Genomic DNA, 25,119 nt, shown 5'->3' with positions numbered 1-25,119 from the left:
ATTGATTTGGCGGTATGACGCAGTGAAAAACCCTGAGCTGGAGACAACCAGGCTATAGCTGCTCACAGATTACAGGGCGAGCTGCAGTCACACGGAGACCGTGCAGACAGCCGTAAACGGCGCTGCAAGGCCCAAAAACCCTCCTCTACTTTATCCTATGTAGTGTTTTTCCACAAATTAGCTGGAGACGGGTGGAAAGACACTAATAGGAATTTTTGGAAAAAATGTGCAGCAGCCTGCACTACTTCAAAAAAAAAAAAAAAAAGGACAGTATGAGGCAATGAACCACCCTCCCTGAACTGAATACAACCAGCTATGGATGGCCTATGTGGCTGCACTCAGACTAGAGAGTGGGCTGCACTCACACACACACACAGAGAGACCTTGCAGATCGCTGTGAAAACAGCGCTACAAGGCAAAAGGAAGGTGAATAGTAGGTGAACACAGCGGTTGCTAAATTAGCCTTTGGAAAGCACAAAGAAGCAAATCGCTATCTCTAAACTGTCCCTCAGTCAGCAAACAGCGTCCTGTCACTAACTGAATTCACAGCAGAGTGATCGCAAAATGGCGCCAGCGACTTTTAAACTGCATCATGACATCATTTCAGCAGCCAATCACAGCCTTGCCAGTAGTTTCATGCCCTCCATGCTAAACAGGATGTGCCCACACTTGGAATCTTTCTCATTGGCTGAATTTCTGAATTTTGAATCATTGAACTTCCGATTCCGGTATCCGATACGCGCCAAGTATCGGAATCCCGGTATCGGAATTCCGATACCGCTAGTATCGGCCGATACCCGATACTTGCGGTATCGGAATGCTCAACACTATATGGGACACATGCTTGTAAAGGGCGGGGATGGCACATCAGGAGGAATAGTGGCAGCTGGGGACCGAGTATCAAGGAATGGCCACCACCATGAGGTTGTGGAAAGGTTCCATCTCCACAAGATTAAACGGTAACATTTCCATTGCAAGCAGTCTGGAAATGTGGCCGTTTAGCATTGTAGCCTGTGAGTGGCTGCATATTTATGCTTGCGTTCCAAGAACTGGGGTAGGGCCAAGTGAATGCTTCGCTGGGACAATGAAGTGGACATGGTTGCTGGTGGTGATTGCAAGTGTGCAATGACAGGTGCAGAGTGGGATGCATCTTTGGCTATGTCATGGACAGGGGGTTGACATGCATGTACAACAGGGGAAGATTCAGTAGTTTTACCTGCAGATACTGTTTCTGGAAACACTGGCGTTCGGAGCAAATAGTCGGGTACTTTGCTTGCATGTGCATGAGCATACTTTTGGTGGTCAGGCTGGTAGTTGTGCTGCCCCTGCTGATGTTGGCATGGCAGATCTTGTAAATGGCCTTTTTTGAGGTAACTGGATAGTCTTTAAAAAATCATCAGACTCATGAAACCTAAATCTTGGCTTGGCAACTTCACCTGTGTTGATACTCTGGGGATCAGTTATCTGCCTTTTGTCTCTGGCCACCCCACTGCCTCTTCCTGCCTGCTGAGGTGCTGCGGATCTCTCATCCTGTGCATTGCTGTCCTCGCTTTGCATGCCACTTTCCCAGGTTGGGTCAGTGACTTCATTGTCCACCACCTCGTCTTCCACTTCCGCACCGTGGCCCTCCTCCTAACTTGCTGACGTAACAACACCACTTGCTGGCAATTGTGTCCCATCATCATCATCCAGCTCTTGTGACAGTAAGTTCATTTTCCCACCATCGCCTTCTTGTGAGCATGGCTGCTCAAATATTTGAGCATCACTACATGCAATCTCCTCATGTCCCGGTTGGAACGGGCAGGGAAAAAGTGACTGGAACATTACCTGCTTTTCAGCCTACAACCTTTTCACACTGGTCTGGCTTCAAGAGTAGTGTTCTGTGCCCCCCTTACAAAGTGGGACAGGAAGCTAGATCGACATGATGTGTATGTTTGTTGTGCTCCTGCGATAGGCACAGTTTTATCTTGCCAACTTCTTCAGCCTCTGCACTCATCATAAGCATCACATCCACTTCCCCATCCCTTTTCACGTATCTTGCCCATTTTAAATTATGTATTATATCTCCCTGTTGAGAAAACGTTGCAGACAGTATTACAATGCCAGCAAAATTTGCCCACTACAGATGGACGTATGAGACTGTTAATCATTATAGAAATGCTATTTGAAGCCTAAAACTTTTTTGTGTGTTTTGAGGCTCAACTCTTTTATGATAAATGCTGTATAAAATGTCACTGATGAAAAAAATCGCAGTGTTACAATGGCACCAAAATGTGCCAAGTTAAGATGGACTGCAGTATCAATATAGCAATGCAAATTTTTTAACAAAGGGGTTTTTAGTTTGGGCCTTTGAGGCCCACTCTAGCACAATAAATGCTGTATAAAATGTCACATTTCAAAAAAGGCTATATTACAATGGCAGGCAAATTTTCATACCTCAATCGGACGCATGAGACTGCAGTATAAATATAGCAATGCAATTTTTTTAACCATTTCCTTCTTTGGGGGGTTTAGGCCCAACTGTAACATGCTAAATGGCCTATAAAATTTCACAGCTCCAAGAAACGGCAGTATTGCAATACCTGGCAAATTTGCACACCTCAGACAGATGTATCAGACTGCAGTAGAAATATAGCAATGCATTTTTTTCTTTTCAACAAACAATTTAATGTATTAATTGCAGCATTACAATGCCAGGCAAATTGTCCCAATTGAGATGGACGTATAATACTGCAGTATCAATATAGCAATGCTATTGAGATCCCACCAAGTCTGGCTGTATGCTTTTGATACACCACTGCCACAGTAAAAATGATGCATAAATAAGATCAAGAATAAGTAGGATTAAGAACAAAAATAATATTATTAGGCTTCTTTCACACTTCTGTCGTTCGGGTTGTGTCATAATGCAGTGAATTGATGTATCGACGGATGTTGTGAAAATAGTGGAAAACGTGTTCAACGCATCCAGTGTTATGACGGATGCATCAAAGGAGTTCCTGCCTGCATTTTCAGGTATAAAAAAAACCTTCCGGGCATGCTCAGAATGAAAAAACGGGATCGCTGACCGATTTTCCGACGTGCAGAAAAAACGTTCCTCTGAACGTTTTCCCCGCCCGACGGAACGCTATTTTCCGACTGATCCAGTGCATGATGCATGAAACGGATGGCCATCCGTCACAATCCGTCGCTAATACAAGTCTATGGGAAAAAACAGGATCCTGCAGAAAAATTTGCAGGATACTGTTTTTTCAAAATTCTACGAATTTCGACGGGAGGAAAAAGACGGAAGTGTGAAAGAGGCCTTAGCCCTGATAAAGGGTTTTGGTATCAGTTTCAGGCTGCAGCATAAAGAACTTGCAATTCACCCTATCCTGTCCTACACGATGCCTTCAGCACAATGTCTCCCTAATTTATGTTAACAGTAGTATAAATGTATTATGTATTATAATTCACCCTAAGAAGGGCTGTTGTTATACTTCACAGAAATATAATTGTGGTTGAAAACCTGGCTAATACGCAGCTTCAATTCTGTCCCTCTTTCATTAGCATTTCTCCCTACTTCTGCCTATGTCTGGGGTACCTTGTGCTGAGCATGGCATCACAGGTCTTATATAGACCTGATGATACTCTGCAGCCAGCCAATCACAGTTATGTCAAAACCAAGATGGCTACGGCATTACAGTGATTGGCAGGCAATCCCCATATGTTCAAAGTGCTAAACTGAAGTGGATGTATCTTATTCCAAGACTCTTTTGACTTTTTATAGTTTGTTTTGAGGGATTGGAATATGGTAAAGATGTTGGATGGACGAAAGTTGATAGTTATCATTTTATGCACTAAGTATAATGGAACCCCCCTTACCCATCTCTCTCCCTTTCTTTCTCTCTCTTCTTTTTTTTGTATATGAGTCTTCTTAGGAAGTCCCCTCGTTATTAATATTATCATCTTGTCATAATCAAAAATTACTGAATTCTATATTGACAAACAGAAAATAAGATTATATTCCTTCAATTTACCAATAACGATTATTGATAAATATTCTGAAGTTTATTCGATGTTTGCTTTGACCCGCTGTAACTTGACTTATTTTTAACATGATCTAATTGAAAATTTTCAGTCTTTTGCTTTGAAAAAAAAAAAAAAAATAGATTGAACATAAAAAGTGCCAAATATGTGGGGCGGGGACACAAGCTACCACTTGAGCATTAAAAATTTACTCGCCAAGTAGCGAGCATCCCGAAAACACTGATGCTCGAGCGAGTAAGGCTGCCGTCACACTATTAGCATTTGGTCAGTATTTTACATCAGTATTTGTAAGCCAAAACCAGGTGAGGAACAATCAGAGGAAAAGTATCATAGAAACATATGCACCACTTCTGGATTTATCACCCACTCCTGGTTTTGGCTTACAAATACTGATAATACTGACCAAATACTGATAGTGTGACGGCAGCCTAAAAAGTAGTGACGAGCACGCTCATTCATCACTAGTGTGTATTTAATATTGCATTGTGGTGTGTGAATGCAAAATGAAGCAGAGGGGTTCATTTGGTTATTATGGGGTCCATTTGGATTTCATTACATCAGTTCATAGATTAGAGAGAAAGTTTCGTGTGCAGGATTTTTTTCCTCATTTCTAAAGATGAACCAAAAACAAAACCCAGATGGAACTCAAAGTAATCAATCGGGATCCCTCTCCTTACTTTTTCTTTATTTTGCAGCAGATCTGTTTTGCAAAATAATTCCACTTGTCTATTTCTAAAACAGAAAGGACAAATTAAATTCTCTAATGCAATATGAGAAAGTAGGCTAAAGGTGGATTTTCACTGCCAGATTAATGTGAGATGTGTATTCCTAGGACTTTTTATTTCCCAATAATTGGCAGTGTAAACAGGATGCCTGTCATCCGAACAAAACAGTCATTCATTGGGTGAAATGATCTTTGCTTAAAAATCATCTTTCATTGTCTTGCATAAATAGAACTTGTGCTTTTGAGATCAATGACAGCGAATGCACACAGAATGAGCCATCACTGATCTTTCGGTGCACAATGGAAGCGCGGTCAACCTGTGTAAACAGACTATTAAATGCATAACCAAGTGATAGAGGCTAAAGGGCGACTCCTGGTAAAATGTCTGTTATCTGTAAAGATAGAAAGCCTCTACAGGTTCACAGAATCCATGAAAAAGGAGCTAGCTGGATTAGAGCTCCCTTACTATAGATCTCAAAAGAGCCACAGTTACTGCTTCTGTGTTACACGCATACAGTTTATATGCTTAGGCTACATTATATACACACAGATACAGCATCTACGCTACATATACATAATCTACACCTTATACACATTGTCTGCATTGCACTGGTAGAGTGTAGCGAGTCACCAATCTTTTTCCTGTTCAGTTCCTCCAACAGGGTGAAGGATCTATGGTCACATGACCATGGTGTCACCAAATTCATTTACCCTTCTAGACTCAGAAACCACACTGATATTGTAGGACAGGCATTATCAGTGTAGTTTCAGATTTTTTAAAGCAGGCAGCCTGCCCAAACTGCAGATAGCCCTTTTTTTTTAACGAACATACACTCTATTCAGTTTTATAAGCTGTACTCCCCGAACCAATCCCTTTTATGTTGTATTCACACATGCATTTTTTAATGCAATTTTTGAGCCAATGTCAAAAGTGTATGTTAACAAAAAGAAAAAGAAAAAGTAAGGACTTAAACTTCTCCTTCCTGTTGGATCTACTACCAGGTTTGATTCAGAGTTCAGAAAAAGCATAAAAAACTGCTTCTTTTCAGCCTCACGCAATAGATTATTGTAAGAAAAATTCAAACAGTCTGTCAGGATGCTGAGATATAATGCATGGACAACATAACAGGAAACCTCTGAGAAATATTATATATTCCAGTATTTTACTTCTGCACTACTGTTCTAGCTAAATGACCATGCAGATTAACAGAGACATGACAGATCCCATTGTAAGCCAGCCGGATCCGTCATGTAACAGATCCATTATTGACATGAATTCCATTATTCTCTTCTTAAGGCCGGCCTCACACTCAGCGTATATAAATACGGTCCGTTTTTTACGGCCGTAATATGCAGAAAAGTCCCCAAAATAGTGATCCGTATGTCATCCGTAGGCAGGGTGTGTCAGCGTATTTTGTGCATGGCATCCTCCGTATGTAATCCGTATGGTATCCGTACTGCGATATTTTCTCGCAGGCTTGCAAAACCGACATCTAATGGATTTATGTGCTCAAATGTTCGTTAAAACATATATACAGTATATATATATATATATATGTCATTGAGACATACATATATATATATTCTGTATTTATATTGAATTCAGCGCGATATGTGTGAAAAGCCGGTAATTTAATTGCCGGCTTTTCATTTCTCCTGCACAAACCCGACAGGATATGAGACATGGTTTACATACAGTAAACCATCTCATATCCCCCTTTTTTTTGCATATTCCACACTACTGTTAGTAGTGTGTATGTGCAAAATTTGGCCGCTGTAGCTGCTCAAATAAAGGGTTAAATGGCGGAAAAAATTGGCATGGGCTCCCGCGCAATTTTCTCCGCCAGAGTGGTAAAGCCAGTGACGGAGGGCAGATATTAATAGCCTAGAGAGGGTCCATGGTTATTGGCCCCCCCTGGCTACAAACATCTGCCCCCAGCCACCCCAGAAAAGGCACATCTGGAAGATGCGCCTATTCTGGCACTTGGCCCCTCTCTTCCCACTCCCGTGTAGCGGTGGGATATGGGGTAATGAAGGGTTAATGTCACCTTGCTATTGCAAGGTGACATTAAGCCAGATTAATAATGGAGAGGCGTCAATTATGACACCTATCCATTATTAATCCAATTGTATGAAAGGGTTAAAAAAACACACACACATTATTGAAAAGTATTTTAATGAAATAAACACACAGGTTGTTTTAATATTTTATTGCTCTCTCAATCCACCTGAAGACCCTCGCTCTGAAAAATAATAAACCAACAATATACCTACCTTCAGATGATCTGTCACGTCCCATGAAGTAAATCCATCAGAAGAGGTTAAATCATTTTACAGCCAGGAGCTGTGCTAAAGCACTCGCTCGTGCCTGTAAACCCCCAGGTACTGAAAGGAAAGCTGGGTGATCTGTACTTACATTGAGTCGCGGTGAGGCACCCTCTGCTGGATGAACTCATATGAACTCGAGTGTGGGAACTTTTCCAAGGCTCCAGTTCATGAGGACAAAATTCCAAGTGTGATGAAATTGCAAAAAAAGTGCAATCCCACACTTGTTTTTTGTTGGGCTTTTTTGCTAGGTTCACTAAATGCTAAAACTGACCTGTCATTCTGATTCTCCAGGTCATTATGAGTTCATAGACATCAGACATGTCTTGGTTATTTTTTATCTAAGTGGTGAAAAAAAATTCCAAACTTTTCTAAAAAAAATAAAAAAAAATTGTGCAATTTTCCAATACCCGTAGCAACTCCATTTTTCAGGATCTCGGGTCGGGTGAGGGCTTTTTTTTGCGCACCAAGCTGATGTTTTTAATGATACCATTCTAGTACAGATACGTTCTTTTGATCGCCCGTACATTTTAATGCAATGTCACAGCGATCAAAAAAACATAATTCTGTTGTTTTGAAGCGATCAGGTTAATCCTTTTTTTATTGATAGATCGGGTGATTCTGAACTCAGAGATGCCAAATATGTGTATACTTTATTTTTTTTATTGTTTTATTTTGAATGGGGCGAAAGGGGGGTGATGTAAACTTTATTTTTTTATTTTTTTTTTCATATGTTTTAAAACATTTTTTTTACTTTTGCCATGCTTCAATAGCCTCCATACACTTAAGTAGGAAAAAAGGATCATCCCCGTCATAGGTATACAGGGTTTAAGTACACGTCAGCATTTGGAAGCGACGCCCAATGGATCAGATGAGTTCAGGCTCATCAGGAAGTTCACATGACAAGATTAAAAATCATCAGAGAAATACAAATTGATATTTTACACATTTAGGCCAGTCTCACACGTCCAGATAATTCCGGTACCGGAAAAATCGGTACCGGAGTTATTCGTGTCCGTGTGTCCATGTGCTTAGGTGGCACATCAGTGTGGCACATGTGCGGCAGCCGTGTGCCACCCGTGTGGTGACTGAGGACCACACGGACCGTGCAGGAGACAGCGCTAGAGATAAGCGCTGTCCCATGCATCTGGTGCTGAAGCCGGAATTCATTCCTTCTTCCCAGCAGCGTTCGCTGGAGAGAAGGAATGAAAAATCATTGTTTTTTTTTTGTGGTTAAAATAAAGATCCTTGTCACCGCCCCCTCCCACCCCCTGTGCGCCCGCCCGCTGGAAATAAATGCTTCCTCTCAGCGCCACAGCTTCTTCCTGTATGAGCGGTCACGTGGGGACATCATATTATATGGGGACATCATACTGTGTGGGGACAGCGGTGGTATCATACTGTTTTGGGAGCTGTTCATCAAGATATAAGGGCTGAATAAAAGAAGCAGTACCATTTATAGACTTTACAAAAAACTGTACATTATTTGCTTTTGATTAACTGATAGAGCTAAGAATACATGTTGCATAATCCTATCTAAATTCTGCTCAGTATTAAGTTATAAAAAGTAACATAAAACAATAATGATTAGCAGAATTAATGTTGTCTTTTTGGTTCAGCCCACCACAGCAGTCACAGTCTATGATGTGGCCCTTTGAGAAAATTTATTGTATGTTCTATTCTGTCTTGTGGAAAATTTGGAATGTTTTTTCACCACTTAGCTTTTCCAGTTGATTGAGTTTATTTTTTGTTTTCCATCAATGGTACATTGCTTATGTTACCTCCAGGCAGCAGGATCTTAGTTCTTAAAAATGTCATCTTTTTTGTTTTTTTTACTATAGTTATCAACAGAAAGCACAGAAGCTATCAAAAATTCACAAGGATCAGCCAGGTCATCCTGTCTCCAGGGCTGCTTTTTGGATTGATTATGTCCTCCGAAACAATGGCGCTAAACATCTTCGTGCTGCGGCCTATGACATTTCTTTAGTTCAGTACTTTTTGGTTGATATTGTGTTACTTATATTTTTTATTGTTTTCGTACTGGGGTATGTGCTTTTAAAAATTAGGAAATACTTGCAAAAGAGCAAAGCTACAGACCACAGCACCACCAATGGATTCTACCATAATGGCTTAGCAAATGGCAAGCACAAGAAAAATGGTCACATTAAACATAAAGAGAAAGTGAAATGAACAAGCCCAAGCCTGAATGAAAGGAACCACTGCAAAGTAGAAGAACACTGTATAGTAGGCTTCAGTAATAAGACACCAATGGCCATTTCAATCATTATTTATTCCCAGATTATTTACTTCATTTACAGTCAATGTGCTTCAAAGCACTGAATGACTTGATGTTTAATTCCGACTAACATTTCTAAAATATTTCATCAATCTGTAGGTCTACGAAACATTCTTCTTCACTAAGAATGATATTTCACTACTAGAATATCCAAAACTGTGTTTTGTAATGCACATTGTGTGAATGTGCTGACCACCTTTATAATACATTGTCCATGTACAGTACATGAAATATTTACTTGGGACTAAACCACTATTTATACAAAATGTACATATGAATATGTCTGTCAGCTGTGCGTATTGCTTTTATGTTGGCCTAAGATTAACATAATTTAGAAATAGAATTAAATATTCATTTTTTATATATATATATATATATATATATATATATATATATATATATATATATATATATATATATATATATATATATATATATATATATATATATATGTATAGTCCTAAACCCATAAAAGGAAGTGGAAAATAAACAGAATAACAAAAAATCCTATCCTATCGGAACACATCCATATGTCTACTACATATTTAACAAGTATAGTTATGTTCATGAGAAGCCCAAATTTTTAATAACTGGAAAGAAAAAAGTGATTTCTGCAGACCTATATTTATTGACAACTTAGTTAGTGAATAAACAGGTTACATATGTACAGGACTACACCCTTTGCATAGCAGATGTGTAAAAATGTCTGACATAATTACTTTCTATAGGAAGCAGCTATTTAAACATTAGAAAGTCTGACAAGAATAGAATGAAATTGATGTGCTCATTCTCATATATATATATATATATATATATATATATATATGTATATATATATATATACACACACACATGTGTATATATATATATATATATATATATATATATATATATATATATATATATATATATACTGTATATGTACACAGCTGGCTCTAACACTGAAGAGCTCAGTTTTATTAAAGGATTTTCTGCCTCTACGTCTGATATATATATATGTATATATATATATATATATATATATATATATATATATATATATATATATATATAAACATATATATATATATATATATAAAAACATATATATATATATATATATATATTAGTGAAGGAAATATTTATTTGATCCCTTGCTGATTTTGTAAGTTAGCCCACTGACAAAGACATGAACAGCCTATAATTTCAAGGGTGGGTTAATTTATATATATATACACTCACCGGCCACTTTATTAGGTACACCATGCTAGTAACGGGTTGGACCCCCTTTTGCCTTCAGAACTGCCTCAATTCTTCGTGGCATAGATTCAACAAGGTGCTGGAAGCATTCCTCAGAGATTTTGGTCCATATTGACATGATGGCATCACACAGTTGCCGCAGATTTGTCGGCTGCACATCCCAAAGATGCTCCATACAAGGCAGGATGGATCCATGCTTTCATGTTGTTTACGCCAAATTCTGACCCTACCATCCGAATGTCGCAGCAGAAATCGAGACTCATCAGACCAAGCAACGTTTTTCCAATCTTCTACTGTCCAATTTCGATGAGCTTGTACAAATTGTAGCCTCAGTTTCCTGTTCTTAGCTGAAAGGAGTGGTACCCGGTGTGGTCTTCTGCTGCTGTAGCCCATCTGCCTCAAAGTTCGACGCACTGTGCGTTCAGAGATGCTCTTAGGCCTACCTTGGTTGTAACGGGTGGCGATTTGAGTCACTGTTGCCTTTCTATCAGCTCGAACCAGTCTGCCCATTCTCCTCTGACCTCTGGCATCAACAAGGCATTTCCGCCCACAGAACTGCCGCTCACTGGATTTTTTTTCTTTTTCGGACCATTCTCTGTAAACCCTAGAGATGGTTGTGCGTGAAAATCCCAGTAGATCAGCAGTTTCTGAAATACTCAGACCAGCCCTTCTGGCACCAACAACCATGCCACGTTCAAAGGCACTCAAATCACCTTTCTTCCCCATACTGATGCTCGGTTTGAACTGCAGGAGATTGTCTTGACCATGTCTACATGCCTAAATGCACTGAGTTGCCGCCATGTGATTGGCTGATTAGAAATTAAGTGTTAACAAGAAGTTGGACAGGTGTACCTAATAAAGTGGCCGGTGAGTGTATATATATATATATATATATATATATATATATATATATATATATATAAAATCATACTTTTACAGCTACCTTTTTCTTTCTTGACAACAAACGCAAAGCCAGCAAGCATTTGCCATGTTGCTATTTTGCTATTGATGTTGTATAAGCACTATGGGTAGCACTGAGAGCCTATGTGCTGATATGGCACAGCAATCTATGATCCCTTTAATTATCTTTCTTCCATTGCACTATATGAAAGATAGATTCTTGAGGGTAATGTTATAATATACTACATTGTATAAAGCCTTTTATCTCTGATGTGTCATATTCATTGAAGTGCTGGTGAGGTGATGATTTGTTGCTATTGGTGGTACCCATCAATGAAATGTAGCACTATGTTCTATCTGTTCAAAAAGAAATAGCTTCATTCATGTACTGTAAATAGCTACCTCTGTATGTGTTAATTTAAAGGGTATCTGTACTTTCAAGTAACTTTTTAGAGTAAGCTGCCCTGTGTGGATACATGAGGAATTACTCTATCTCTGGCCATTTTGGGAACTGTGTCCTGAATTTGCACCAGTTTTCCCATCAGTGGGCTCGATTTCTTAATTTGCAATCCACTGGAAGCTGGTGTGAGGATACTGGAAGCTGTGAACTTCCACATACAAATCACAGCACACAGTCAGTCTCCTTTCCTCTTTTAGACAAGCAATTTCAAGATATACAGCAGTACAGAGCTGTCAGATTAATAATCAGCTCTGGGGTGAGGTAAATTAAATAAGAATCCTCAACTCAATATTTCTTTATTTGACTCTGCCTGTTTCTTCACCCTGTTCCTCATTCCTCCTATCCCTCCCCTCTTAGGCTACTTTCACTCATCAGGCTTTTTGTTTCAGGCACAATCCGGCAATTTTTGGAAAAAACGTATTTGTTTCTTTTCACGCGGGATCCGTTTTTTCCCCATAGAGATGTATTAGCGCCGGATTGTGTCTGATGGCCAGACGTTTCATCCGTTTTTTTCCGGATCCGTCCAAATAGTCGTTTCCGGCGGACGGAGAAAACGTCCACAGCAACGTTTTTTTGCCCGGCGAAAAAAAACGCACACTGACGGAAACAGCCAAAAAGACATGAAACGGAGGTGTGAAACAATGAATCCGGAGCCCAGATCCGGTTTTCAAAGCATTTTCCATACAAATCATGCAGATTTTCCATTCTAGTTTCTCTCTCTCTCTCTCGTCCCCAAAACAGGAAGTCAAAAATCCATGCGCATTAAAGAAGGCCGGATCCAGCTAAAAAATGGATCCGGCGCATCAGTTTTTCACAATTTGCGCCGGATCTGTTATTTTACAAATTTGCCGGATTTAGCCTGAAAACAAAAAACTGATGTGTGAAACTAGCCTTAATAGAGTATGAAGGGCTGTGTTACATGGCATCACAGTGAGCCTTAGAAAAATGGACTTGAGCTGTTTTTTTTTCATTGTGAATGACTAGTCACTACTCATGATTTGCTAATAAGCCAGGACTAGTCAGGCATGGCATCTACTTTGCCAGAACAGAATAGCCCTGCTTCAGACACTGTAATCATGCCTCCTTGACAGGATTGACACCTTGCTCACTGTTCTCTTTTGCACTTTAGCTTTGATGTGGGACAGGGAAGAGGATGTCAATCACGCCATGGAGGCAGGACTAGGCTGGGGGAAGCCTCGCCCAGCTGGACTAGTTGTAACTAACTGGCAACTCATGAGCAGCGATAAACTAAGTTTTGAAACATAACACATTTGATTAGAATGCAGGTATACGGCCTGAAAGACAATGTTGGCAATTTGGAACCCTTGGGCAACCTTATAGGCTGCCTCTAAGAGTACTATGCACTGAAAACTTCTTTGACTTATTTTATTTTTCTATTAGAAGCACATTAAAAAATGACATGACTCGTAAAGAAAACAGAGAAGAGAAGTGTTTTTAATGTCTATGTTTTCCAGATATAGTTCATGCAACAATTACAGTATATTTATTTGTGACCTATTTACAGTATATGTTGAACATAAGACTATGTACATATTTGCATTGTGTTTTTTGATAATAAATGACAGATATTACCAACATCAAAAGGACAAATAACATAGATTCCTTTCTGATATCTTCTGCCACATTGATGATGAACAGAAAGGGCCATTTAAGTCCAGCCCTACTCCTTTCTAAAAATGCCTTAGCCTCACCCCGGAATCACTCTACCACTTTTAGGCCAACCTTACACATGAGAAAGCCTTGAATTTGCCAGAATTTTTTCTATTGTGCCAGTTTCAACAAATTTGGGACTGTCTTGAACTATGCTACCGTTTTAATAGGAAGGTAGCACTGCGTGAAGTACCATAATATTATCTGTGTCATATCTATGAAAGATGGAAAGTTCTGCAATCATTGAATCTTAAAAATATATTCATAAAGATGCTCAGGATTAAATATTGTCGAACATTATATCATATTTTAAGTGACCTTAAATTATTCAAACTTGCAGTATCAGTGACAAACAATATCAGTTAGCATAATTTGTCTCTTTATTCCGGTCTCTTTTTTATTAATTGGAATAATGTTAAAAGGAATCTGTCACAAGGCTTTTGCTACTTCATTTGAGAGCAGCATAATGTAGGAAAAGAGACCCTGATTCCAATGATGATTCCAGTGATGTATCACTTACTGGGTGCAGAAGTGTGATAAAATCAGAGATTTTAGATGTTACATGAAGCAGTGCTCATAAAGCTAGCCTCGCCTAGCTCTGTGTGTACATTGCTATTGACAGTGAGCTGCTTATCTGTTAAACTGTAAAGCGCTGCGGAATATGTTGGCACTATATAAATAAAGATTATTATTATTATTATCACAGGAGAGGGTCACTTGAGCTCGAGTCAAGACAGTGATAATCTCCTGTTGATAAAACCTTAATTGTAAGTAAACAACAGCACACAGCTTAATAAGTGACATATGCCAGAATTCTGTGTTTTTACCCCTACATCATGATGTCCTCAGATTACATAGGAAAACCCTGCTGATAGATTCATTTTCATAAAACACTGTCTGAAAAAAAGTGCTATTAAATTATATACAAGCCGAAAAGCATACCGCGCTCAGTTTATGAATTACTGAATCCTGAAGGAGGCGTTGTAAAGGAGACTGAGCAAATTAGTGGATCATTGTCGCCTTTGAGATGACAGTTCTGTGTAAATACCATATTAAAGTAGGTTTACTGGGAGCACAGACTGCACATGCGGTATATGTACATAGTGAACAATACTTCATTTATTAATTTTATTGATTTTTCTACTTCAACATTCTCCACCAGGAGCTTGGATTGAAAATGAAGGAATGTCTTACTGTAGCACAAATAAGCAAAAAAAACTACTAATGAAGCAATGATCGGTGGAGTCAGAATTGTGTGTAAAAACAAACATTATTTTAGTACTGTGATAAGTTGAAAATAAAAGCTTAAATAGTTTAACTTATTGCTCTAAGTCTTAATGTATGCACGGACTCATGTGAGGAGACAATATGTGCAGTATTAATGTCTTGCATTTTGGCAGCTCTGGTCTTCACACGGCAAACAAAAAGCAGCTTTTATTTTTCGAGCAGCCTGAATGTTTCAGTACAGCGGCTCATTGATTGTAATGCCCCACTGCTAAATGAAGCACTTGTGGTTGTAAGAGAACATTGTGCAACTCTAAGGACAGAGGCCGCATTATAAGATTGAATTAACAGGTGTATCGCTACTCATATAGGAAGTCAACCGCATTTCACGGAAACCGTCACCACAGATGTCTACATACAACAACTGCAGGATACTCAAATAGTTCAGAAAGTAAACTGAAAGGAAATTATTTTATATATAAAATTAGTGCTGTAACATGGCACATATACAGCTGTGGTTTGTAGATGGAGGTAGGGTGGTGGGTGATTGCAGAGATGGAGCTGGTGTAGGGAGTCTTATAGGAAATGCTCCCAGTGGGGGGGAGGGGGACATGCTCATTGTCTCACCTCCAGAAAGAAAAAAAAACTCTCTAGTGTCACCTACAGGTAGTTGCATTGCACAGTTTATAACAAAAGTGAGTACACCCCTCAAATATTTGAAAATATTTTATGATATCTTTTCATGGAACAGCACTGACGATCTGACACGTTGATACAATGTAGTCAGTGTACAGCTTGTATAACAGTGTAAATTTGGTGTACCCTCTAAATAACTCAACACACAGCAATTGACTAATGGCAACAAAAGTGAGTACACCCCTAAGTGAAAACGACCAAATTGTGCCCAAAGTGTCAATATTTTGTGTGACCACAATTATTTTCAAGCACTGCCTTAAAGGGAACCTATCACCCCGTTTTTTTCGGTATGAGATAAAAATACTGTTAAATATGGCCTGAGCTGTGCATTACAATAGTGTAGTTTGTGGACCCCGATTCCCCACCTATGCTGCCGAAATACGTTACCAAAGTAGTCATTTTCGCCTGTCAATCAGGCTGGTCAGGTCGGATGGGCGTGGCTTCTTCCCCCAGATATTGCGTAGTTTTCCGTTGGTGGCGTAGTGGTGTGCGCATGTCCAACGTCCCCAATCCTGCACGGGGGGGTGAAAATAGCAGCGATGTCCGTTATTCCATTGGTGGTCGGTGGGCGCGGCCATCTTCCTTTGGCCGCGCGTGCGCAGAAGCGGCGCTCTGCTGGCCGCGGCTTCAGGAAAATGGCCGCCGCGATCTCCATCTGCGCACGCGCGGCATCCCGCGGCCATTTTCCTGAAGCCGCGGCCAGCAGAGCGCCGCTTCTGCGCACGCGCGGCCAAAGGAAGATGGCCGCGCCCACCGACCACCAATGGAATAACGGACATCGCTGCTATTTTCACCCCCCCGTGCAGGATTGGGGACCTTGGACATGCGCACACCACTACGCCACCAACAAAACTACGCAATATCTGGGGGAAGAAGCCACGCCCATCCGACCTGACCAGCCTGATTGACAGGCGAAAATGACTACTTTGGTAACGTATTTCGGCAGCATAGGTGGGGAATCGGGGTCCACAAACTACACTATTGTAATGCACAGCTCAGGCCCTATTTAACAGTATTTTTATCTCATACCGAAAAAAACGGGGTGATAGGTTCCCTTTAACTCTCTTGGGCAAGGAGTTCACAAGAGCTTTATATATATTGCCACTGAAAACCTCTTACACTCCTCCATGATGACATCTCCACCTTCTGTTTGAGGATGCCCCGCAGATAGATTTTTAGGTCTGGATATATGTTTGGCCAGTCCAGCACCTTCACCCTTAGTTTTATCAAGGCAGTGGTCATCTTGGATATGTTTGTGGTCATTACGTGATGGAATATAACCCTTTGGGCCAGTTTCCTAAGGGAGGGGATCTTGCTCTGCTTCAGCATGTCACAATACATGTTGGCATTCTTGGTTCCCTCAATAAACTGTAGCTCCCCACAGCCAGCAGCACTCATGCAGCCCAAAACCATGACACTCCCATCATCATGTTTGACTGTAGGCAAGACACACTTGTCTTTGTACTCCTCACCTGGTTGCCGCCACAAACGCTCGACACCATCTGAACCAAATAAGTTTATCTTGGTCTCATCAGACCACAGAACGTGGTTCCAGTAATCCATAGCCTTAGTCTGCTTATCTTCAGCAAAGTGTTGGCAGGCTTTCTTTTTGCATCATCTTTAGAAGAGGCTTCCTTCTGGGACGACAGCCATTTAGACCAGTTTGATGCAGTGTGAGGCGTATGGCCTGAGCACTGACAGGCTGACTCGCCACTCCTATAACCTCTGCAGCGATGTAAGCAACACTCATATGTCTATTTTAAAAAGACAACCTCTGGATATAATGCTGAACATGTGCATTAAACCTCATTTAAACATGACAAGACCAGTTATGAGTGGAACATGTCTTGTTAAACTGCTGTATGTATCTTGGCCCACCGTGCTGCAGCTCAGTTTCAGGATTTTGGCAATATTCTTATAACCTAAGTCATCTTTTTGAAGAGCAACTAATGTTTTTTTTTTCAATTCTCAAAGTTCTTTGCCATGAGGTGACATTTTGAAATTCCAGTGACCAGTGTGAGAGCGATAGCACCAAATTTTGCACACCGGCTCCCACTCACACCTGAGACCTTGTAACACTAATGAGTCACATGACACCTGGGAAAGAAAATGGCTAATTGAGAACAACTTGGCCATTTTCACTAAGGAGTGTACTCACTTTTGTTGCCAGACGTTCAGACATTACTGGCTATGTGTTGAGTTATTTAGAGGGCACACCAAGTTTACACTGTTATACAAGCTGTGCACTGATTACTGTACATTGTATTGAGGTGTGAGCTTTTCAGTGCTGTCCCATGAAAAGATAATAAAATACTTACAAAAATGTAAGGTGTGTACTCACTTTTATGATAATTTCCCACCAATGGAAGAACTGTCTCTATGATTTTCTCCATTGTCAGTAATGGATGACATAGTAAGATGCTTTAAATATAACTCATGGGAGGTACTAATTCCCAGTTCAAAGATGGAGCTGGTGTAAAAAAATTGACAGGCGATGCTCACTAGGAAAGTTGCCTAAAAAGTTGAGTCTGTCTCATAATATCATCTGTCATGTGAGTGGCTAATATGTTGCGTGGGGCAGATAGCTCAGGGGCTCATTTGCATAAGTCCTCAAACATACAGCTGTATTATGGACTGTTGAAAATTACCCCTATACTGTACCCCTGTGCCTACAATTCCACATGGACTCATTTAGACTTACTTCTTATGGCTTTATATGGACACTTTCAGGAGATATTCTGCCTTTCTTTCGAGGACAGAATACAGTGATGCATAAAAGCACCTTACTATGTTACATAATAATAATCTTTAGATGGCATAGATGGATGGCATGTGGCTAAATAATAAAGTATCGTGCGAACAGTATGTGTTTCCATACATGCGCTGTATCTAAATGGAATTTTTCTTAAAAAATGAAAACAAAGATATGGATATAATGCAGTATGTTTATTAAAGAAGAAAAGCAATAATACCGCACATCCTTTTTAATGTTCCGTATTGTTATTACGCAATTAGACTAAATGATTTATTTAAGACACTCCCCCAAATCTAAACAATACTAACCAAATGTTTGGGTTTATTTTCCCAATGAATTTGTGCTAATGTACACTTCACGTCTGAGATTATTACAATGCAGGGAAAAAGCACAAACATTCCACTATAAGATTTAATTGTAAAGGAGAACATCGTAATTACGATCCTTGTAATCTCATTCTACAAAACGCCGGACTTGACCACGCGAATGTTTGTTGTACATTGTAAAGCTTAAAAAACAAAGTGGAAATAAACATTGTTTCTGAAGTTCTGAGCAGAGCGATACATTTTACATGTGCACATGCAGTAATAGAAATAAAATATTTGTTTACAATTGTTTTGACGACTCTGCGTATATTTTAGATGACTTTTTTCTGGCGGTCTGATTCAGCTATCCGTCAATGCTGTTAATCTGGAATGACAATGTTATATCGCATTAATTTTGTTAAACACTAGATTAAAGTTATCTCCATCAACAAAGAGAATTTGAAAGAAAGATAAGATGAAAGAAATGATAAATATAATATTTCATTACGAGTTGAATGAATAAATGTTTCAATAGATACATTCATTCATTGAAGACAAACTGGCATATTATTGTATTTATACTGCTTTTATCCATTATATCAATCAATTGAAATAAATATCTATTTCCTTGACTATTCATCTAGTGTCACCACTTTCTTTCATTGTATCCTCACACAGACAGGACAGAACAAGATGTAATTGTATTCATAATGAAAAACACAAAATCACTGAATCTAATAGTATTCCTTCCACCAAACCATTGAACACTACAAATAATGATTCACTTTTCATTATAGTGAGTCTCAAACTCACAATAATGCATCACTCTGAACATGGACATCGGTCTGACCTACTATAGCACCCGTAGCATCACGCATAACAGAGTAACATAGTAACATAGTTAGCAAGGCCGAAAAAATACATTTGTCCATCCAGTTCAGCCTATATTCCGTCAGAATAATTCCCCAGATCTACGTCCTTCTAAAGAACCTAATAACTGTAAGATACAATATTGTTATGCTCTAGGAAGACATCCAGGCCTCTCTTGAACCCCTCCACTGATTTCGTCATCACCACCTCCTCAGGCAAGGAATTCCCAATTCTCACTGCCCTAACAGTAAAGAATCCTCTTCTAACACACACATCACCATGATAACTAGTGTTGAGCGATACCGTCCGATACTTGAAAGTATCGGTATCGGAAAGTATCGGCCGATACTGGCAAAGTATCGGATCCAATCCGATACCGATACCCGATACCAATACAAGTCAATGGGACTCAAGTATCGGACGGTATCCCTGATGGTTCCCAGGGTCTGAAGGAGAGGAAACTCTCCTTCAGGCCCTGGGATCCATATTAATGTGTAAAAGAAAGAATTAAAATAAAAAATATTGCTATACTCACCTCTCCGAGGGAACCGGCAGCGTTGTTTGCTTAAAATTCGCGCGTTTCCTTCCTTACGTGAAGTCCCGGCTTGTGATTGGTCGCGTGCCGCCCATGTGGCCGCGACGCGACCAATCACAGCAAGCCGTGACGTAATTTCAGGTCCTTCAGGATTTTAAAATTACGTTCCGGCGTTGTGATTGGTCGCGTCGCGGTCACATGGGCGACGCGACCAATCACAAGCCGTGACGTCACGGGAGGCTGGACAATCACAACGCCGGAACGTAATTTTAAAATCCTGAAGGACCTGAAATTACGTCACGGCTTGCTGTGATTGGTCGCGTCGCGGCCACATGGGCGGCACGCGACCAATCACAAGCCGGGACTTCACGTAAGGAAGGAAACGCGCAAATTTTAAGCAAACAACGCTGTCGGTTCCCTCGGTAAGGTGCAGGCTGCGTTGGAGAGGTGAGTATAGCAATATTTTTTATTTTAATTCTTTATTTTACACATTAATGTTGTTTCGATACCGATACCCGATACCACCAAAATATCGGATCTCGGTATCGGAATTCCGATACAGCAAATATCGGCCGATACCCGATACTTGCGGTATCGGAATGCTCAACACTAATGATAACCCATTTTGATGTAAAGAAGAAACTGATTCATGGTACTATGGTGACTCAGTGTTTAGCACTGGGTTCAAATCCCACCAAGAATAACATCTGCAAGGAGTTTGTATGTTCTCCCCGTGTTTGCGTGGGTTTCCTCCAGATACTTAGGTCTCAATCCACATTCCAAGGACATACTGATAGAGAATCTAGATTGTGAGTCCCATTGGGGACAGTGATGATGATGTCTGTAAAGCGCTGTGAAATTATTGGTGCTATATAAGCACGTAAAATAAATAAATGTTTTAAAACCAAAAATTAACTCCTACACTCCAGTTTTAGTGACATCAACTTTCATCTTTATTTTTAATGTAATATATATGTACTGACCATGCCCACAAACAGATGTGGTTATGATGTATTTTTTGGTGGGTCATAAAGTACACTTCAACTTTTCCTGTTTTTATTGTCTGCCACTGATGGCATTTAACCTGTAAGACTCACACTATCTATCCATTTTCTACCGAGGGCTACCAGTTCCGGATCACAGTTGGCAGCAGCATCCACTACCATCCAGAAGAACCAAGGTGTTGTGTTCTTTACACAACACCTTCAGGTGAACACAAATGACGTGGGGGAAACAACAACCCAAATATAGGTCTGCATCCACATGGTATTATTATGGTGCCCTATAAGCTTATCTCCCCTTCAGATTAATTAATTTGGCCCATCTTTTAGTTACCATGTTCTAGAGAGCTATGTGTATGCCAGTCAGGGGCTTGCAAACATTTCTATTGTAATTTTAGTCCCTTTTATGATGTAAATTATGATGAATTTGTCAGGCACACTTGACCACATGCTATCCCAGCCATGCTGCCCCTAGTTTTCAAAAGTTGGCAGAGATGGCTGGGATTGGAGTAAAAATACAGCAGATCTTTATGGTCCAGCAGACCTCATTGGTTGTCATTGCTAGATTGCTATGAGCGCCGCCCGATGGTTGATGCTCATAGCAAGTGAGCATGTCTGCTACACATAGGTGACCTGATCATTGCCTGTGCGTAGCAGAGGCGATTGGGTTGTCACAGCTTCTAGTCTCCCATGGAGACTATTGAAGCATGCAAAAAGTAAAAAAAGAAGTTTTAAAAAAATATAAAAAAATGAAAAAAAATTAAAAGTTCAAATTACCCCCCATTTGCCACATTCAAAATAAATCAATAATAATAATTAAAAAAATACACATGTTTGGTATCGCCGCGTTCAGAATTGCCCAATCTATCGAGCTATAAAAATAATTAATCCGATCGGTAAACGACGTGTCGAAAAAAAAGTAAAAATGCCAGAATTACATATTTTGGTCACTGCAGCACTGCATTAAAATGCAATAACAGGCGATCAAAAGATCGTATCCACACCAAAATGGTATCATTAAAAATGTCAGCTCAGCGCACAAAAAAAAGCCAACCTGAGAGCACGAAAAATGGAGATGCTACGGGTAAAAAAATCAAACACACATTTGGTATCGCCCAATCTATCAATATAAAAATGCCAGAATTAGGTTTATTTGATCACCGCAACATTGCCTGAAAATGCAGTAACGGGCAATCAAAAGATTGTATCTCCACCAATATGGTATCATGTAAAACGACAGCTCGGTACGCAAAAAATAAGCCCTCAACCAACCCGAGAACACAAATAAATGGAGACGCTACAGGTATTGGAACATGGCGCAATTTTTTTTTTTTTGCAAACTTTGGAATCTTTTTCACCACTTAAATAAAAAAGAACCTAGACATGTTTTAGCATTTGGTGAACATGGTAAAAAAAAATCCTAAAAAACAGTTGTGGAAATGCACTTTTTTTGCAATTTCATCTCACTTGGAATTTTTTTCCTGTTTTCGAGTACATGACATGGTAAAACTAATGGTGTCATTCAAAAGTACAACTCATCCCGCAAAAACAAGCCCTCACATGGCCATATTGACGGAAAAACAAAAAAGTTATAGCTCTGGGAAGAAGGGAAGAAGAGGAGCAAAAAATAAAAATGAAAAAGGGCTGCGGCGTGAAGGGGTTAAAGAGTTAAAAGACAAGTCAAAGGATCAAAAGCTATCGCATTTGTTATTACAGACAAGTCGTGTTGGGGTTAATACATTATTTTTTCTTTGTAGACCTGTGAATTATTTTTGACCATAAAATCAGAAACCGTCCTCTGAGCAATTGTCATATTGGGTTGAAAAGATTGATTTTAGGTAATGTTCCCTTTACGACTGAATATTCACACCTTCTAACAGAAATGTCCTCATGAGTTCCATGTAAGAATACATTGCATCTTGGTCAGTGTCAAAATGTGCTAGTAACTCCTCACGTGGAGTCTCCTCTCCGAGAACATTCTTTATTTCTACATAGGTTAGATATCCATCTGCGTCTTTGTCTGCTCCATAAAAAAATACCTGAAAATCTGAACATAGAGAAGGTTCAATTAAATTCAATTGTAGCCTTTAATAAACAAATATTTATTGCTTCCTTAGATAACCTGGTGCCACTCATAGTCATTATTTGTACTTGATGCCACCAAAATTCAAATTTGTCAGTTTGCTCAATTTAATTAATTTATTTGATGGAAATCAAATGTTCCTTAAGCTCTGGGGTCTCTACATATAGAATATACTAAAAGTAGAGTTAAAAAAACCAAAAACAATATTCAACTTGTCGCTCACCTTTCCTGCCACAGCTGCAGTCCACCTTTTGGTCCTATAGATTGTAAGCTTGCGAGCAGGGCCCTCACTCCTCTTGGTATCTATTTTGAACTGTGTTTTTGTTACGCTGTAATGTCAATTGTCTGTACAAATACCCTCTATCATTTGTAAAGCGCTGCGGAATATGTTGGAGCTATATAAATATATCCTGTACTTCTCCTGAACTCTTCTTTCCTGTGACATGGGACATCCTCTTTACAAATTTCCACTGTACAGCTTCCAGCACTGACTATGCCTCTGACTTCCCAATGTACATCATGACGTCAAAGCAACATGATGTGAACCACCCAAGATGCTGACCACGCCTTAGGTGATCCAGGTAGTAACATCATGACATGCATTGTGACGTCAGAAGTCAACTATGTATTAGCAGCTGGCACAGAGTAAAAATGCCCAAAGAGTTTGTTGCATACTGGAGAAAAGAAGAGGCCAGTTGGAGTAGAGAATAAGACAGAGATCTGCAACAGTGGCGGGACAGGTGTGAGTCAAGTTCCGGCAACCATTTTGTTGAATTCACGTGAATCAAACTACAAAAATTTGAAATGAGGGAAAATCCAATTTTTTGGGAAACTTACAGGCAAGTTTTATCTCTACAATAGTCTTTAATTCAACAAAAGTAAAATAATATTCAGAAAAATATGCTGACTTTAAGCATTAAACATTTTTTCACCACTAAAGGCTGGGTCTTGCACTTTTTTCCCACATTATGTAGATGAATCCACCTTTACCTTTTCTTGAATTCAGTAAACAATTTCAGTTTCTTGAAAAACTGATTCAATGTGCACTTCATGGACATAAGTATTGGGAAACATACATTACATACAGGAGCTTTAATGCAACTCCTTATTTGTATCTTTAGGCATTAATATGGAGTTGCTCCCACCTTTGCAGCTCAAACAGCTTCCACATTTCTAGGATTTTGTAAAGTGGTAGAATTTTGTATGTCTGTGAGAATTTTTTGCCCATTCATTCAGAAAAACATTTTTTAGGTCAGTCACTGATGTTAGATTAGATAGCCTGGCAAACAATTGATTAATATATTTCATCCCAAAGATGATTAGTGGGGTTGAGGTCAGTTCTCTGTGCAGCCAGTCAAATTCTTCCACACTGAACTTCCTCAACCATGCCTTTATGGACATTGCTTTGTGCATCGGGGCACAGTCATTCTGGAACAGAAAGGGCCTTTTGTAAATTGTTCTCACAAAGTTGGAAGCATACAATTATCATAAACACTTTTTGTATGCTGAAGAACTTAAAGGGGTATTCCCATCTGAAAGATCCTATCCCAACATTTAGCAGGTGTAATAATATTAATATTAGCAAATATCTCCAATTAGAAATGTAGTGTAGTACTTCTGATTTGCTATAGTGCCTTGCGAATGTATTCGGCACCCTGAAACTTTTTCACATTTTTCCCACATATCATGCTTCAAACATAAAGATACCAAATGTAAATGTTTGGTATAGAATCAACAACAAGTGGAACACAATTGTGAAGTTGAACGAAATTTATTGGTTATTTAAAATTTTTGTGGAGATTCAAAAACTGAAAAGTGTGGCGTGCAATACTATTCGGCCCCTTTAACTTGATACTTTTCTTGCGCCACCTTTTGCTGCGATTACAGCTGCAAGTCGCTTGGGTATGTCTCTATCAGTTTTGTACATTGAGAGACTGAAATTCTTGCCCATTCTTCCTTGGCAAACAGCTTGAGCTCAGTGAGGTTTGATGGATATCATTTGTTAA

The 25,119-nt window shown here is 39.5% G+C and overlaps 2 protein-coding genes across 2 annotated transcripts in view; one reads left to right on the top strand and one right to left on the bottom strand.

Moving 5' to 3' along the window:
• Positions 1 to 10,189, top strand: part of UGT8 (UDP glycosyltransferase 8) — a 140,413-nt gene extending 130,224 nt beyond the window's left edge. The window contains exon 6 of the mRNA XM_077278683.1: positions 8,920 to 10,189. Within this exon, the coding sequence (XP_077134798.1) occupies positions 8,920 to 9,268 (349 nt within the window). The 3' untranslated portion in view covers positions 9,269 to 10,189. The remainder of the gene's footprint in view (positions 1 to 8,919) is intronic.
• Positions 10,190 to 16,574: 6,385 nt separating this feature from the next.
• LOC143788784 (uncharacterized) overlaps positions 16,575 to 25,119 on the bottom strand; it is a 170,038-nt gene continuing 161,493 nt past the window's right edge. The window contains exons 10-11 of the mRNA XM_077278669.1: positions 22,901 to 23,077; positions 16,575 to 19,009 (exon numbers count right to left, since the gene is read on the bottom strand). Of these exons, the coding sequence (XP_077134784.1) occupies positions 19,005 to 19,009; positions 22,901 to 23,077 (182 nt within the window). The 3' untranslated portion in view covers positions 16,575 to 19,004. The remainder of the gene's footprint in view (positions 19,010 to 22,900; positions 23,078 to 25,119) is intronic.

Source organism: Ranitomeya variabilis, chromosome 1 (genome assembly GCF_051348905.1).
Source record: "Ranitomeya variabilis isolate aRanVar5 chromosome 1, aRanVar5.hap1, whole genome shotgun sequence".
Lineage (NCBI taxonomy): Eukaryota > Metazoa > Chordata > Amphibia > Anura > Dendrobatidae > Ranitomeya > Ranitomeya variabilis.
The sequence above is the reverse complement of the archived record's forward strand: the minus strand, read 5'-3'. Positions and strand labels throughout refer to the sequence as shown.